We start from the raw sequence: 18,646 nt of genomic DNA on the forward strand, positions 1-18,646 counted from the left end.
TGTTGATTTTTTTATTCATATTTTTTTTTAATTTTTACCCTCTCGCGAGAATGGTTGCAAGTGCTCATATATGAGTATTGCCTTTATTCCTGATGCCTTGAACTTCGTGTGATACTGTTCTAATGTTTGTCAAGTTGTATTCTTTCAGTGTACCATTCTATTCATCTTATTTATATTCGTTGCTTTAATTTTTTTCTTATCATTATATCTGTTGGATTGCTTTTGTATTTCTTTTTCACGTATATATATATGTAAAATTTATGTATTCTGCCCCTACTGCTAATGCCCCTATTGGGGCCTGCAGTATTGTATAAATACATAAAATTACGACGTACTGGTATGGATTGCGCTGTATGAACCAAGCGGCAGTTTATGGGATTCTAAGTCGCCCAAGAAACTGCGCTCTTACATTACAACGTGCCCTCCACTTACCTTAGTGAGATATGCTGGCTCCCCGTGGTGAATGGTGAACGTTTTGAACTCTTCTCCATCGTCGTCGATGTTGATGTCATGGTCGCCTTTAGTTGGGGATAGTTGAAACGTCGCATAAGGCGTGATTTCCTCGTCGAAAACTAGAATATCAAAACGTAATTAGTGAATTAGGCAGTAGAAGGAGGATGGGTATGTTTGAAAGCTGATAGTTTCTCTTCAAATAGATGAAATCATGTCATGGCGCCCTGCACGTTATTATTTACAAGTGCGTTTGAATTGTCTTTTAGGTTTCTCCTACGCTACATAGAAAAAAAAAAAACAAGCAATTCTCAGGAGGGAAAAAAGAAGCAATTCTCAGGAGGGACCGTTTCGCAGTCTACAGAATAATAATATGTGACAACGAGTTATAAGGCATACGTTCTGATTCACGGTGCTTATTGTTCGCGAGCTTACAAACATCTAATGTAGCGTGGAAAACTGGCCTCACTTATTGGTAAGCTTGCGGCACATATGACAACAATCACAGAGGAAAACTAGCAGGCTGGAAAGTCAAAAACATAAAAAACACTGTTTCTAAAACAGTTATTATATACCAGGTACTTTTAGAGTTTAATACCATAAACAACTCTAATGGCGCAATGAAATGTCCACTTACATTGTTTCTTTGTAGGCGACATTTGAATCCGCGGCGTTTGCTCTGGCTGCTGCTTGGCTTGTTTGTTGAGCTGCTTGTTTTTCTGCTGATGTTGCTGATGTTGCTTGTGCTGTTGCTGTTGCTGCTGGGATAGCAGCTGTTGCGACCCAGCATTGCTAGAAGTCTTCGAAGTAGCCGTCGATTGAGATTTGCGAACGGGAGAGGACCTGCGAACATTGGAATGTGGCATTCACGAAATGATCTAACGGGGTTTTCGCCATAAGCAGGGATAGCTCTTAAACGCAATTTTCAGGCGTGATAATGCTCCCGTTTTAAAACCGTAGTGCATAGCACGATCGCACTGCCAGCAACAACAATATCAATGAAAAATATTTATGCGAAGATAGCATCGAACGTTACAAACTATCACGACCAACCATGCATATACGTACGGCCAGCGACCTGCATCTTCTAAGCAAAATTATTATGCATTGCTAACAGGCGCGCGGACAGACGGTGACGTTGCCAGAATGTAAAATGTATGTTTGGTAGCAGCATCTATCGTGAGCCCGTGACCTACGTTGTACGTTTGCATTACAGCTTTCCCATAGCTTTGATGTAGGTAATAGAAAATAATCGCTACATCTGCAGACATGTTTAGATGATACGTCGTGTATCTGAGACTGAATCCTTCTAGCAGTTTTTAACTGTTCCTTGCCATTCACCTTTCGATTGCTAACACTCGTAAAAACTTGCAGGAATGACGGCGAGACACTGCTTGAGTGTCGTTCTCTTCAGTAGTTTCACGCGTTATAGAACCATCATGTTAGCCCCAATATGATGACGATGAATATGAGTGAATTTCCCGTTTAAAACGGACAGTGACATGTGCCACCGCGCTCCAGAATATGCTATTTAGGCTCGTATGTTATGCTGCTATTGCTAGCCGGTTTTAATTACAACTCCTTGATGTCCTACTATCCCCATTCATCACTCTGTTAAATGTCCTACATAAACTCATGATTACGCCATTTTGAAACTGCGCACCAATTTCTATTCGACATCACGCTGGTCCTTCTCTACATGCGCCACCAACCTTTTAAACACATATTGCGTGTGTGTTTATTGCGTCAACGTTTACCCACAGAGAAAGAAATTCAACAAGAGGGGACACTCGGCAAAAACTGGCAACAGGAAACACGTCACGCTATAGACCGTTTTTTCATGGGCGCCGTCATTGCGTAGGCAGTGGCGCCATCTATGGATTGTTGGCATGCTGGCTTGGGCGAACGCGCGTGTTGTATGCGGTGGTATACGTTCGGCGGCAGTTTCTGGTGGACATTTGTCGCACTCGCGCGGTCTATTTAGCATGAAATGGCGTCTTCTACGTGAGGTATCGTCCTGTGAGGCTTAGTGAAGGATTTTAATTAAGTCTGAAGTAATTAAGTGGCTCGAGTTTCTGCTGGCGTTAGGGCGAACGGAGCACCCAGCACGAGGTGTGCGCGTTTGTTTGAGCTTACAATCCGCCTCGGATATCAGTTAGGTATTTCGTAAAATTCGTTGCTCAAATTTTACCACACTGCAACATTCTCAGCACGGTAATTCTAAGCTTATCGCTGCTTATAGCTGCTTATCGCGCGAGTGTGTTCGGCGAACTCACTTCGCGGCGGCGAAGTGTGTAGCCTCGTTAGCAATGCTTAGAAGATACATAAAGTGATATTGAAAGAAGAGTCAGGAGTAATTTTAATAACATTGTTTTAAATTGCTAACGTTACAAGATAATAAAATGTGCCACACCGCAAAAAAAAAAAAAAACGAGAACAACAACAAGAATAGCAAAAAAACTCTCGCTCTCGGGCTGTTCACGCCCACGCCGGATAATGACTGCGCAGTTGTTTGGCGGATCGAGTAGTTTTGACTGTTGCTGGTCAAGTTGCTGTCGTTGCCGGCGCTTATAAATGTGGGTTGTAAATTTTGTTTCTAACAATAATAAACGGTTTTTGTGCACACATTTTTATATTAGTAAATATATGCTTTCCCGTCTGACTCTCGGTTGCCATGGCCATTAATTTGAAAGAACACTTTTCTTTCTCGTGTAGCAGCGCGCCGCCAAAGTGACACTCAGTGCGCTGAAGTGCACTCGCTGAAAGTGCACTTTACTTTCCCCGTGTGGCACGGGTATAATCGGAGAAACTTTGGACAACAGCGCAAACAGACGACCACAATAAGGGAGGCACGTGTCTCCCTTCTTGTGGTCGTCTGTTTGCGCTGTTGCCCAAATTTTCAAGATGCACCAACTCGTCCAAAAAGAAGTATTGATGATAATCGGAGAAGCCGGCACCACCCTCTTCATGCGGTAATCTATTTTCACTGTGCTGGCTCGGCCCCATCGGAACCCTCTCGACTAGAGCATGCTCCTCGCCTCTTGTCAGCCAATTAGATAATAAAAACCGCTGAGTGCAGACAATGCTATTCGTTTTGAAAGCCAACAAAGGTGACCTCCTTTAAACGAGGAGAGTGTTTGATTGGGTCGTTCAGACAACGCTGCGGTTCACCGCCCGATGCTTGCGTCGGTGGTTACGTAAATTTGACGTCAGGAGTTTGGAATCAAAACAATTTGGAATCATTTTACGTTATAGCGCCCCTGTTCTATATAGCGCATGGTCCAAGTGGTCCAAGCATGCGGCACGACCATGCGAAGTCTTATTGCGTTGTTATCTCCTGTTCTGGTTTATTTTGCCGCAAAAGGCGGACACACGAACTTTTTTTTTTCATTTTTTTTTCACTGTCGTAAGTTCAGTCATCTACGACGCATTCACCCATCTTACGGAAATTGTGTCCTTACATATAGCTGTTGGATTCTCTTTATGCGATCCCCTTTGTATAGTGTGCCTTACAGAGCAAAACGGCAATGCCGATCGAAGCACGAAGCTTGTGTGTATCGTGTTTGTTTGCCAACCGCAGTGCTCGCTGTGTTGAGCAAAGCCTTCAGCCTGTTGCAGGAGGCTAACGTATACATGCTGATTTCAAGTATACTAGACTTAAAATGCGTGAGAAAGGTGCCGGTGGCTGATGGAAATGTTTTACAACCACTCTTCTTCGAGTGAAAACTGATACATCCAACATAGTTCACAAGACATACGCACGGCTGATGATGCGCGTCGCATTTTTTCACATCCAAGAGGAATTTATAGAGAATGTTGCTACTGATGCACCTAGAGGCTATGCAGTGGTTGTTGGATGACCTCGTAAGAACTTATATCCTGTAAATTCCACTCAGAACTAGCTAAAACACATCCAAATCGTTCCGTAGCGCGCGACCGGCAACACATTCAAGCCGCGCCGGCTCGCACAAGCCAGAGAGGAGGAAATGCTCGTTGCGTGTCCTTTCCTCCTCGCCCGATGATAAGGTCTATAGTATTGAAGCCGTACGTTAGCTGCCGCGAGCAAAAAAAAAAAGGAAAGTGAAATTAAGTTAAACGACATTGTTTTATTTTTTAATTCTTTGCTGCGAAAACTAAAACGTTTTGTGTATAAATGAACTTAAACTTTGCGACTTATTTTTCTTGCGTTACCTAGCGACAGGCTCATGCGTCATCCGCCAGACACTCCACCGAAGCGAGCGAGGACGGATGCGCGCGCGTTTGAGCGCTCGTCCGCGGCGACCTGTCTGCCTCCTTTTTTAAATGCGAAGCGTTTCTTGCCGGCGGCTCTGTCGCCTCGCGTCCCACAACCCCACAGCGCATGCGCGTCCCCTCACCCTCTCTCTCCTCTCCTACGCTCCTCCCTTTCTCTCCTCTAGGAATCCTTTACAGAGCAGCGCCCGCGTCCCACACCCCCACAGCGCATTCGCGTCCCCTCCCTCTCTCTCTCCTCTCCTACGCTCCCCCTTTCTCTCCTCTAGGAATCCGGAGCGGCGCGCTCGACAGGTGGTGCGACAGCTGCATACTCCGCTGGGGGCGCCACGGTAGTTTCGCGATATGAAAATGACGGAGCGCGCGTGCCTCATTCTCTCTCCTGTGCTGCGCCGCGATGAGCGCTCGGGCCACTGCCGCGAAACCTTCTCCCGCTCAAGCTAACCATCTCCCCGCTGCTTCGCATCCACCCATGGTTGGTTCCCTTTAGCGGGAGATGAAGTGATTTATTTAAATGTAGCCTGGTTTCTTGGGTTCCCGGCGTATTGCGTTCCTTCTGCACTGGGACAAGACAACACTGCACTATTGGACTACGGCAAGCTGAGAAATTTTGCTTCACAGTCTGCGACGCAATTAGGCTTACGGCACGGGACCGAGACTTAAGACGCAGTTAGCGAAAAGCAACTCGGCCGTCCTGGCGCAGTTAATTTCAGTTAATGAATCGTGCTGGGACATGTTCCGACGCTTCCTAGGGAATTATTGTAACTTATTTCGGTTCTGTTGAGGCATACTGGCCGCGCAGCGCGCTGTGACGCAGTTAGCGATAAGCAGCTCGGCCGTGCTGACAAAGTTTGGCGCGTAATGAATCTTAGAGGGACAAGTTTGTGACGTTTTTTGTGGCCCCGCAACAACACATACCTTCTTTCGGTACTTACGCTTGTCGAGAACGCGATGGGCGATTGCCAAGAATGACAACAAGGGAGTGTGTTGCTGGTGCCGGCAGAACGCGCAAAAGATAACACCGAGGAACACATCAAAAACTTGTAATTAGAAAATTCCGTCTCTAAAGGACTGAAAACCCAAAACTTGTCTTGAGTGCGAGTAGAAGGCATTCTGCGAACGTCTAGCATGGTCCGGCTGGGAGCCTCTGTTGCGTCCGTCTCTGTGTATGTAGCGTACCGTTGCGTCGCCCGAGGCCAAGTTTTGGAAACGCGAAGTCGCTCGTGTATTTGTGCTGCTAAAGTGCAGGAAATAATGCCCGGAAATGGGGGAACGCTTGGAAATCAGATGTTTTCATACTTTATGGTATTGTTTGGGATGAGTCGGGTATTTTCTACGCCATGTATGTAAAAGCGAATTGCTTTTGTTTGTAATGCCGCCCATTGACCGCTTTCGCACGTTTCGCCTCCCCACGTAGTATTCCTATATCTAAATTCCAAAATGACACATGCTTGTAACATGCAGTTACATGGTTGTAAATGTAACATGCTTGCAATTTACTTTTCTTTTTCAGCTGATGCCGTCCGGTGAAACTTCATACGGAAACTACGGCTTACCTGGGGTCACAACGTTGTATGAACGCACAAAAAGCGCGGAACGAGCTTTTATAAAGAGAAAAATAAATATTTCCTCATTTCACACGGGGTCTTGCGTCTACTTTGTAAAATAGCACGTGGCAAAGATTCGATGGGACTTGAGAAGACCGCTCGCAATCATTTTTACCAAATAATAAACCGATTCCGCACGAAGACCATGCGCAGTCGGGCAAAAAAAAAAAAGAAAGGCGCAGCCGGCGTGCTAGCTGACGTTCAAAATGCGCGCGTCCAAAACTGAAAACGGAAGTGATTGATGCCGACCGCTTGGCGCACTGCCGTCAATTCGGCCGCTGGGCTCTACAGGAGTGTCCCCTTTTGTTTAATTCCTTTCGCTATGGTTTACCCTTTATTCATTACCGTCTTTAACTCCAAGGCTTCGTGAATATGCTTCACACTTTTACCCGGTCTTGAAGTTATCTTCCGGCATTCCGAAATATATATATATATATATATATATATATATATATATATATATATATATATTTGTAGGCACAGTATTTTCACACGCTACGCACAGATCATCTTCATGGGTAAACCAAGGTCTATCCACATAGGTCGCGAAGCTTCGGGCGAAAAGCGGTTCAGAACCAATTGTCACCGACATCAGCAAGGGTGGTTATGGGAGCAGCGATTGAAGCGCGACTATGTTTGGGGGGAATAAGCATTGGGAAAGAAAAAACGCATGTTTAAATTAAAGCGAGACGCAGTTAGATTCATTCAACGAAAATAAAATTCCTAATTCATTTTATATATGCATGGCGAGAAAAGATACAACTGTATTTTACTAGATCATTATCAATAAATACCTTTTTTCAGGGCCCACCGTGAGAGCGCCCATCGATAGCGGCGGGCGTTGACGCCGCTATCACTTGCAATGCAATGCAGCTCTTGGAGTGCGTGGAAAGGCGCGCTCGTAAAGTTCACCTGTTACAATACGCCCCCCTCACATGTGTTGTGTTGCATGTCGACGTTTGTCTGAATTAGGTGACGCGGGTAGTTTTATTGTTTCTTAACCTGTGCAGTCAAAAGTAGTGAGTTGCGACCGTCAGATACTTGTTTACTTTAGTTGTTTTCGTGCAACAGCGCTGGCCGACGGGCTTGGCGTCCGACGAAAAGACGAGCACTCTACGCAATCTACGCCCAAAGTGTTCGTCGGCCTCCTAAGAAAGTATGTTCTGTGCAGCGATGCGATTTCGACACCCGTACGGCTGATCTTTTCCGGCATCGCTTTTCGCGCTGAAAACTCGGAACGCCCATGAAGTCGAATGGCCGGGCATTTGAATATACAGCTCTAATGGCTGGCCTCCGAAAACAAATTTCGCGCCTATGAGAACAAAATGACGTCACTTATGTTTTTGACGGATATGACGTCAAATTATTTTTTCTTCCGCCGGAAGTGTTCCCTCCTCACACAGATGGCGCTAAGCCCCATGAACCGCCGGTAAGCAACCATGTTTTGAACGTATAGGCTTCTATGGAAGCTTCGCTACCAGGTATATCTACCTTGGGTAAACATCGTTTTTTATCTTCGCGTTCTTAGGCAGCCTGCCTTAGCATCGAGAACAAGTGCACTGCCCCGCGGATAATCGTACTGAATTTCCATCTTGATCTCTGTCTTCTCAATTTCATATGATTTTCATTGTTGCCTTATTTTCCATGTCCTCTAACCACCCCACCTGTCTAATTCCAAGCTTCATGAACTTTTTTGTCTCGCTGTCCAAACAGTGGTTGCAAACTTGCCGGGCAGCTTTATTACCCTTTTCCGCCAATCTGTACCCAGGTTTTCTCTGTACAAGTAGTTAAACACCCTTGCCACTTATCGGCTGTCCTAATGTCTCATTATATTTTCGTAAGAAATCTTTGTGCTTCCCTGACCTCCAACTATGCCCATACCATATCTCTCCCTAACGCTTCATTTGTAGTCTTTCCATTGGCTCCTAAAGCTAATATACCTACTGCTCTTTGGTTTACATCCAGCCCTGACTGTAATTCTTATCCTAAACATACCTTAATGTAAGCCCGAATGCATAGGCGGACAAAATAACTAGACCTAGCTCAGACTGAAAAAAATATGTGTGCGTTAACCTTCTTAGGGTACTTAACGTATTTTTCAGGGGCTATCTTTGTATTATTTTACTATAACAAAATTCGTTGCAAGGCTAGTTGGTTCATACTAATAAATAAATACTGGTAAGCGCAGTTTCAAGACGGGACAACAGCAGACACCAACACATGGGTCAAGCGGTACTCGCAACGAATCTTTATTGCGAACATTTTGCCTACTTATATACACATCAGAACAAGATCGCAAAAGCGCATTGCCCATCAAGCCACAGATGCGTCATATCACAGAACGTACAAATTGCACCATCCTTTATAAAAAAAGACTCTTCATTGCTACGCAATACAACTGACGTATCGCTAATACGCATCACTCTCTTTCGTCCTAATATGATATTCTTTAATGGTTTCCCTGGCCAATGCATTCCCACTCCTGCCCTGAATCCGAATACTAGAAAGAATTGGCTCACAGGCACAGGGCCTACAATGCATAGGCAGATGAAATGAAGCTACATTAGCACGCATCGGCCGGTTTGCCCGATATAAACCTTACCGCAAGTGAGCGGAATCTCGCACACAACGCCCACGGCGCATGTGACGTAGGGCCTGGCACGCTTATTTCCACAGGTGAGTTTCCTCGGCCGGTCCCGAAATTCGTGGGCACAACCCAGCAAGTTTGCGTGGCGCAGAAAATACAATAGGCACATTGTACCGTTTAGCCACGTTCTTCAAATTGTGCGACAGCCTGTGAACGTAGGGCACCACTTCAGGCATTTTAGCTCGAAGAACCGGCTGAGTTCTTTTTTTTTTCCTGCCCTTCAGCTTCAGAACGTGGGCCTTGGACACACCTGTCAGAATCGAGCAAGGGAAACCAGCAGAGTGTAGGCGCTCCATCTGGCAATTAACCGTGCTGGCCAAGTGAACACAAGACATGGCCAGCACCGACTCTAGACATTGAGTTGGGATCGCTCGTTTTACCACCTTATTATGCGCTGAATCAAACGGTAAGAACTCTTTACGAGCTCACGGACAGTATTTCCAGCAAATGTGCGGCCCCCTAAAGCACATATTAACCATTTCCCTGCCCAGTTTCATTTCGACTGTTGCAAAGCCGATGTCGTTTATAATTTTTTTTCTTGCACATGTCAGATCAGTGGATATTTCAAGCTATAGTACATAAACGGTTTTTTTAGCCGTTTTCTCACATTTCAGTCTTTGTGAACACTTCCAAATTTCCTTGGTCTGTCATAGTCCTGATGAACATGCACTGCACTGCCCTTCCAATATTCAGTCCTGGCCGCTGTCTTTTTCGTTCTCTTTTTTTTTTTTCTTTTGATAGGGAGACATTTCATGCTACACTGAAACTGGTTCCCGATAGTCTATTTCTTCCGGTTCATAATTCATCAAGTATTCATAAATCTATCTGCCTGTCAAAGTTAGGATTGATCTGGCACACTGGTTCACCATGACTGCGCTGCAGTGGCACAGCGACAGAGTGCTGCAACATTCGCTGCAGTAAGAAATTTACCTTACAAGGTTATTTGTGGGTATAGACACATCTCCACAGATGGCATAACTGGCACACAATGTCAGTTTTTGCACTAGTTGCTCCTGGAGAGGCAGGGAGTGCGCTGAAAACACAAAACGAGTATACCCGGGAGTGGCAGTCAAAGGGTTAATATTTAAAAACTGCAAGGTGTCATTGTTAGGAAGCTAATGAGTGAAAACTGAGCCTTTTCCATGTAGTCTAAAGAGGCCCAAAACGTCTTCAACAGTACAGGGACACGTATGGAAGGTATTAGTGCATGTTTAAAATCACGAGAAAGTCATCTGCGTATTTAAAAACTCGTAGTACCTTCTCGTTGTGTAAAAGGTTATTCAGGTGGCGGTCAATAGAAGCTGAAACAAAATCACTATGAACTGGAGCGGCAAACGAAAGAATACAAATTTATTTTCCTTGGATATAAACCTCGTTGTGAAAGAAAACATAGGTTGAGCATTGATAAAATTCCTTGTAAAATTAGAAACTTGTCGGCAGAAATCCCTGTAGAGTTCTGGAATGCCATATCGCAAATTTCTTATATACAAGAACGCACCGCAGGCAACAAGAGCGCATGCGGTATTGAGTAAAACAGGTCCTCAATATCTACGGAAAAAGCAAACGTACAAGAATCAAGTCATATCCCAAGAAAGTTGTCACTTCTTTCGAAGTTGTAAAAGTGTATGGGTCATCAATGACCAAAGCGTTTAGGTGTCTTACCAAAATCTGGCTGAGCTGCTGCTGCCAGGAACCATTCTCCCTTACAATACTTGTAGAAGGCATATCCAATTTATGCGTTTTAACACTAAAAGAACACTTAACTTTGCACTCGGCCGCACAACACTTGAAACAGCGAAGCTGGGCGATCGTAGCCCAGCATTTTGAGGAAGTGCGCGCGAACTTTTCATCTTATTACTCATGATGATGATAATTTTTTTCGCGCGTCTCGGACTTACGGCCGTCACTGCGCGTTGCAGCAGCGCAGCTTGCAACGCCGACGCCGCGTTCCAATGCCGACAACGCGTTCCAGCAGACCCGCTTCGTGAATGCGGCTCTTTCTCTCGCTATCATAGCGCGCGAAGCCTGCTCACCTCGCGGAGCACGAGCGTGCGAACACACCAGCTGTGGACGAAGACGACGCTCGAATGAAATCATATGGTTCGCATAAATGCATGTTCTGCACGCCTGGCTGTACAGCCAGGTTACAACGCTCGCCTTGGACCGCGGGTTCGAGTCCCGCCTCGGCAAGAAAGTGCGTTTTCTTGATACCAACCACAAATTACGGCTGGCTCAAACAGCTTCGCTGTTCCAATTTCAGCCAGTTCCACGCTTGTAAAATCTGATGAAACACACAGCGAAGCGGTGCAAGCGTTGGTATATAGCGTAGTGGGTATGACGCTCACCATCGGACCGTGAGTACCCCCGGTTCAAATCCCTCCTCTCTTTCATTCTTCGTCTTTTTCTCTCTCTTGTTTCTCACTCTCTCTCTCTCTCTCATTTTCTTTTTCTCTCTCCCATGGCAAGTTGTTACAATCGTCGGTACAACGCAATCATATGGTTCCCATAAATGCATGTTTTGCAAGCATGGGTGTATATGGCAAACGCGTGGCGTAGTCGGTCGCAACTGCGATCCACTTGTTCTCTGAAGCAGACGTAGGAAAGGGACCGAGGAGGTCAAGACCGATGCGGTAGAATGGCTCCTGGGGTATGTCAATAGGATGCAGAAGGCCTGCAGGCAACCTCGAGGGCCATTTACGTCGCTGACAAAGGTCACACGCAGCAATGTAGCGTCGAACGGATCGGTACAGACCAGGCCAGAAAAACCGGAGCCGCACGCGATTGTATGTGCGGGATACGCCAAGATGGCCAGAGGTCGGAGCATTGAGGAGTTCTTTGAGAACAGTAGCGCGAAGATGCTAGCGGAGAACAAGCAGAAGCTCTGGGCCGTCGGGAGAGGTACTACGACGGTAAAGAATATCGTCGTGAAGCTCAAACAGACGAGGCGATGGGTCGGGCTGACGGGAATGGAGGCGGCCAATTATATTTCTTAACGTGTCGTCACTTTGCTGTTCAGCGCGTATGTCGGCCAGATCTGCAACAGCCATGACGAAGTCACCGGTATCACGTTCGGTGGTGTCGGAAGGGTCGACCGGGTAGCGTGATAAACAGTCAGCATCTTGGTGCATCCGGCCAGATTTGTAAAGCACGTGAAAGGTGTACTCCTGTAGTCGTAACGCCAAGCGACCAAACCTTCCTGTAGGATTCTTCAGTGACGAGAGCCAGCAAAGGGCATGGTGGTCCGTGACGACGGAAAACGTTCAGCCGTACAAATAAGGGCGGAATTTTGCCAGAGCCCAGACCAAGGCGACGCATTCGCGCTCAGTTATCGAATAATTCCGCTCCGACGAAGAGAGAAGGCGGATGGCGTAGGCAGTGACACGGTCCAGCTGGTCATTCTGGCGTCGGGCGAGTACTGCACCTATGCCGTGGCCACTAGGGTCGGTGCAAACTTCTGTAGGGGCCGACGGGTCATAATGCGCCGAAATGAGTGGTGACGTCAGTAAACTGACCGGGGTGGTGAATGCGGCAGCTTGTGCACGACCCCAGGAAAAAGATATGTCCTTCTTGAGTAGGTCAGTAAGCGGCCGGGCAATGTCGGCAAAATTCCTAACAAAGCGGCGGAAGTAGGAACACAAGCCGACAAAGCTCCGTACATCGCTAACTGAGCGAGGGACAGGAAAGTCTCGGCCGGCACGCACCTTGTCGGGGTCAGGTTGGACACCGCCAGCACTAACAAGGTGACCGAGAAAGGTGATGCGACGTCGAGCGAAACGACACTTGGAGGAGTTAAGTTTCAGGCCAGTGCGGCGATACACATCTAGAATGGCCGACAGGCTGGCTAGGTGGTTCTCAAAAGTAGGCGAAAAGGCAATCACGTCATCTAGATAGCATAAACACGTAGACCAGTGAAAGCTCATTCACACCGGCGACTTGAGGAGGTCGCGCGACCATTTGCGACTCGCAAACAAAAAGCGACCGAAGGCGACTGATGTTCACACCGGCAAGCCCGGTCGAGCGCGACTCGCCAGTCGCAATCCCGGACATTCTCGTTCTCAGCGAGAACTCAAGGGATCTACGCAGTTCGCGCGCACCTCGCACTTCGCTCGCCTTCCAGCCATGGATTTCGATTCTAGCGAAGAGGAAGACGTGGTCAGTGTGCTGATGTGCTCTGCCGTGATGTCAGCCCTGGCAGCGCGGAAGCCTCCGAAAAGAAAGCGACGCTGGTGGGTGCGCCCGTGCCTCCGTTCCCGAGAAGTGGCCGGCCACGCAAGCCGCCTCCTGCCTGAACTCCGCGCACATGACGAGGACTATTTTCGAGAGTAAGTTGTAAATTCTAGTTCGCGGTGTCTGGGAATCGGGCCATAATTTGTGTGGTTTCTTTTGCTGCTGTTTAGCTTCCTGCGAATGCCGCCCAGCACATTCAACACGTTGCTGGCACTGCTACGCCCCAGCATCACAAAGGAAGACACTAACTACAGGCCTGCAGATCTCGGCTCATGATCGCCTAGCCATGACCATCAGGTAAAATGCATGTCAGCTCAAGAATAGTATAAATCATGTGTGCGTATGTTTCGCATGTAAAGAAGCCACAACAGTGAATATTGATGTGAGGTCAAAGCAAGTCCGACGTTTCTTTCTTTTTATACACAAACCGCTTTAAGTGAACTTGATACGTTGCATTTCTTTTTTCATTAGGCAGGGGGAGATAATTATGGCACGAAATCTTGTTGCCTTCATGACGGAGCATGCATTGATTTCACAAGAAATGGCAAAGTTTGCGATTGGCGTGGTAGATAATAACATCTAAGCCCCTTGCACAGTTGAATTTGGGCAGTAATGTGCTATTATTTTTAAGAAACATTACTTTGCACCACTTAGAATACATGTGTTAAGAAATAATGCTAGCAAATACATTCGCAGTACAATTATTTCAGTTCGCGAAAGTTATCCTAGAACCACGGTGGAAAATGAGGCGACTGTATATTCCCATGTCTTAATGAAAAAGTATGTTTCATTGCCTTGACATGTTCTTGGCCACAGGAGAGACACAGCGAGACATGTCGTTTAACTTTCTGGTGGGCAGATCAACAACATGTGGCATTGTGTCAGAAGTGTGCGACGCTCTGTGGACTGTGTTGAAGCCGTTGTATCTTCAGCATCCGCAAGGGGCTGATGAATGGCTCAAGGTACGCCATAGTTATTTCACTAGGTGTTTCGTAAGAATGATTTTTAACATATTGCTTGTTTGTACTAATTTTTTTGGCATGCTTAATAAAAGAAACCACGTTAAACATTATTACCCAATGGCTGTTATGCTGCAGGTATCCACAGAGTTTGAGAAGCGCTGGAATATGCCACACTGCGTCGGGGCAATCGATGGAAAGCACGTGAGCATCGAGTGCCCAGCAATTTCAGGAACCCTTGATCACAACTACAAGGGTTCTTTCAGCAAATCACTACTTGCTGTCTGCGACGCACAATACAGGTGAGACTGGGTCCTTGCATCCCAATCTTTACTCAATGTTAGTAGAAGTGGCATTTCAAGAAAGTAAACATCCAGTTCTTTAAAGTCTCATGACAGGTTGCTATGTTTATAAAGTATTACGTAGCAGTAAAAATATCCACAGATGGTGAAACGTAGAAATACATGTGCATGAGCACACGCTGAATGTGTTGTGCATGTTGCACATTATTGGTGGCTATATGATGTACTGTAGAAAGAGTGTTCATCGCAATGAAATGTGCATATGGTGTCAATTGCAATTTCATACTTATTGCGTGTAAAGTTTTTTGCGATCGCGCCGTTTCTGTGCAGGTTCCTGTACGTGGAAATTGGCCACAGTGGCAGTGATAGTGACGGCGGAATTTTTTCTCGCTCCACTCTACAAAATGAGATCATCAGTGGGACCTTGGGGCTGCCACCGCCGAGGACTGTTGGGAGTGAGGGGCTTCTCCCGCACTTCCTTGTTGGCGATGAGGCCTTCCCGCTCAAGGATTACATGATGCGGCCATACCCACGACGGAGTAGGCGTACAGCATAGTACTGAATATATAATTTCTATCTGTTATGTTATTACCCTAAATCACAGATAAGGCTGTTTGACCAAGAAATGTCTCCTTGCGATGGGCTGTAGAGGTGAAGCCAAACTTTGCAGAAAACCTGTGAAATCAACCAAACGTGCATTTCTTTAAATGCGAATGGTGCTCAAAGGGAAGAAACGCAGCAACATTATAATACGTTACATATGTTATTTGCAGTGTTATTACGGCTCATTTGTGCACAGAATAAGGTTTCGAAAAAGAGAAGCTCTTTAGCGGCAGGCTTAGCATCGGAAAAGTGAGATGCTGTGCTGTGCAATGCACTGGGAATGTTTTGCTTTACATGCCGCTTTTTCCGTAGGGTATGACATACTGCATTGCATCAGTTCTACCGTGTTATAGTGGTACAATTTTATGAAAAGATTAACTGTGCATTTATTCTTACTTCATTGATTAATGTTTTTTTAGCACTGCATGAAGACTCACACGAGACGCACAAGCGGCGCGTTTTCAACTACCGCTTGAGCAGGGCCCGGCGAGTCATAGAAAACGCCTTTGGAATCCTGGCTCAACGGTGGAGAATTCTGCGGCGACCGTTTAAAGCAAAGACTGATAATATCAGCAGATATGTGGGGGCCTGTATAGTACTTCACAATTCTTTAATGAAAGAGTCGTCAGCCTCTTCTGCTGCATACTGCCCACCAGGTTCTGCTGACAGCGAAGGCTGGGAACGGCGACTTTCCCCTGGCAGCTGGAGGGATGAGGAACCAGCCGGAGGTGCCCTCTTGCCAACTAAGTCCAGTGGGTGCCACGCTGCTCGGTGCGTAGGTTACTTGTATTTCAAAAGATGTTTGTTGTTTAAAATTTCAAAGGTAGGCTAATTAAACCTGGCATATTATGTTTATAGGTATGCGAAAGAAGTTCGGGACAAGTTGGCACACCACTTCATCACAGCCGGCCAAGTTCCCTGGCAAGTTAAAGTGGTCACCAGTACTTGAACTGCACAAGGTGTGTTGTCAAAGTACTTTATTCATAACGAATACTTGCATTATACATAGGAATCTGTTCTGTAAAAAAATCACGAATGCATGTGGAAACAAGCTACGGGAGTGTCATACGAAGTTAATCCTTGAAATTAAAATATCACATACAGCTTACCTGCACACATACAAGTATTGCATTCCACCTATGTATTTGATAAAGGCACATGGGCATGACATATCACAATTGCACCTCCAACACAATGCAATGACTAGTAAAAAAAAAATTGAGCAGCTGCAGTAGCAGCATAATATATTCCTTTGTATTTCTGGCTGTGAGGTGATAATACAATTACGCAACTCACCACAGATTAATAAAGAAGGTTATTGAAAGGGACTGTTATAAAAAAATAGTTTTCGCAATACCAAAGAAAAATAAGAGGAAAATACAAAATTAGTCAACTTTTCCTCGGGACTAAGTTCATGTAAATGTGACCACCAAGTGCGATCACTTGGTGGTCACATTTACATGAACTGTGTCAAATTGTTGCATGGATTTCAATGAAATATGTAACATTACAGATGCAAGCACGTTCTAGCTTCCCTTGCATTCGAACATTCAATTTACAAATACAAAATGAGTACAACATGCAGATGTGCTTACATATAAAAATACATTTGCAAAGTTTACAAGAGTTCAGCACAGCAAAAAGGAAACTAGGAATCAAAGAATACCACCACAATTACTTAAAGGGCATCTGTTACAGAAACGTGTGTGGGCAATTGTGGTGCAGTATTGTACATATTAAGTAACATTATTACATGGACCTTATCGTTGAAGTAATTCTGATGCATTTCTGGTTTACTTTGTGCACTGTAATAATTTTACATTCTTCAGATGCCCCACCAGATGTACTTTACAGCAGTGTAAGGTTGTATTGCTAAGATAGAATGTAGGCAACATAATCCTCTGGCTGTAATTCTTTTTCTCTTGGTTGCAGCTTTTGTGAAACATTGTACTGGTACAGTGACATGTTGCTACCAGCAGTTAGTTGGGATCAACTTGGTTTCATCAAAGTTCACAAGATAAAAAAATACAGGGTCACTGCCGAGTTCGTATGTATTATTCCGACATGTTAGTGCGTACGTTACATAACTGGTGTTAGTGCTAAAGAATGGGTGCCAACAGAAGGGATGTGTAGTCTTGGGCGGTAGAAAATTATGTGGGATGATTGATTTAGGAAATTTGAAGGTGGAAATTGGAAACGGCTAGCGCGAGACGGGTAGTTGGAGATCGCATGAATAGGCCTTCATACTTCAGTGGACATGAAAATAGGCTTGTGGTGATGATGATGACTAGAATATGTTACAGCGACTGAGGTTTAATTGCTGTTGTTCCTATTTTCCACTTCCGCCTGATACATCATGGACTCCATCAGGTGCATCAGGTCTTGCGCGACATAAAGTGGCAGCGCCCTCAGGCGCGCATCGGTTCTCAATGCAAAATGTGAAATGGCATCTATTTTCTTTGTGGTTCTGTGCTCTCTTAGTGGAACTAGGTGATCCATACAGGCTTGCGCAAGAGCCTCGTGGCTTGCGCTCTCACCTGCATGGCTGTAGAGAAAGTGTGTCATCTTCAATGCATGAATATGCATGTTCAGTCGCACCCTTACTTGCTTTTTATTGCATTTGGTGGCATGCGTACCTTTGTTGCCTAAATGGTAAGTAACAGTTTTGTAGATTTATGTTCGGTAAACATTACACGTCTCTCACCTCGAATCTTCACTTTGTTTGCGATTCCTCGATGTCCTCGGGCTGCATGCAGTAAAGCGTAGTGAGTTAGATTGTGCAAAAAAAATCATTCTTATAGCCACTCCAAAGGGTATCGGATGGCTAGAAAATTTAAATATTTTTTCACATACCGTTTTGCTGGTGGCACCTCTACTGTTTTGTCAATTTGTTCTGTCGCATCTCTGCAAAAAGAACCACTATTTCAGCACAGCACGCAGTTAAGCGTAGCGTGGTATGGTGTACAAGAAGAACGCGAGTCCTTGCAACATTTTCGAAGCGTTGTTGCTTGCTGGAAAATTAAAATATTTGCTCACATCAGTGCTGGTAGTGTCGGTTCTGGCTCCTCTTGGATGTCTTCTCTGTAATAGATGATTGAACATCTTTGCGTCGTTAAGCGTAAACTCTCAAAAACAAGGTGCATTTCTCAGTGCTACATGCAAACTACATTTCATGCAGAAATCGACACAGCCGATTGTGTTAACAATATGTGCAATTTAAAGTTGTCTTTAAGCAGAACTGCAGGTCTCGATGTCCGCTGCCATGGTGTCCGAGGAAACCCCTGGTTGGACGCCATCTGTAGCTTCTGCTCGGCTGCAACGACCATGGAAAAGCACCGTTTTATATATCGCATTTCACATTCATACATGCATATGCCATTACCAGTGGTCAGCTGCCAACCTGTCATGCATGCCTACTCACCTCGCATTACGCACATGCTGTATTACAATAAGCGCTGTATGTTTCCGCTCACCGCCTAAGAAAAACAACATTCTCAATGTTTTCTGTTGGGCTACTCTTTCAGTTGCTCTGAATGGTTTTTTCATTTGTACTACTTTTTGACTTCTGCTTGCTTATAATTTTATGCCATTTTTGACTTT

The 18,646-nt window shown here is 45.4% G+C and overlaps 1 protein-coding gene and 1 long non-coding RNA gene across 2 annotated transcripts in view; one reads left to right on the forward strand and one right to left on the reverse strand.

The window, feature by feature from the left end:
* LOC119455852 (TBC1 domain family member 5-like) overlaps positions 1–10,652 on the reverse strand; it is a 228,674-nt gene extending 218,022 nt beyond the window's left edge. The window contains exons 1-3 of the mRNA XM_049668625.1: positions 10,618–10,652; positions 1,088–1,293; positions 433–572 (exon numbers count right to left, since the gene is read on the reverse strand). Of these exons, the coding sequence (XP_049524582.1) occupies positions 433–572; positions 1,088–1,293; positions 10,618–10,652 (381 nt within the window). The remainder of the gene's footprint in view (positions 1–432; positions 573–1,087; positions 1,294–10,617) is intronic.
* Positions 10,653–15,698: 5,046 nt separating this feature from the next.
* LOC125946103 (uncharacterized) lies at positions 15,699–18,373 on the forward strand. The gene is made up of 3 exons (XR_007467406.1): positions 15,699–15,817; positions 15,905–16,005; positions 18,283–18,373. It is a non-coding gene; the product is annotated as an uncharacterized LOC125946103 (long non-coding RNA).
* Positions 18,374–18,646: the final 273 nt, after the last annotated feature.

This window comes from Dermacentor silvarum, chromosome 6 (assembly GCF_013339745.2).
Source record: "Dermacentor silvarum isolate Dsil-2018 chromosome 6, BIME_Dsil_1.4, whole genome shotgun sequence".
Classification (NCBI taxonomy): domain Eukaryota; kingdom Metazoa; phylum Arthropoda; class Arachnida; order Ixodida; family Ixodidae; genus Dermacentor; species Dermacentor silvarum.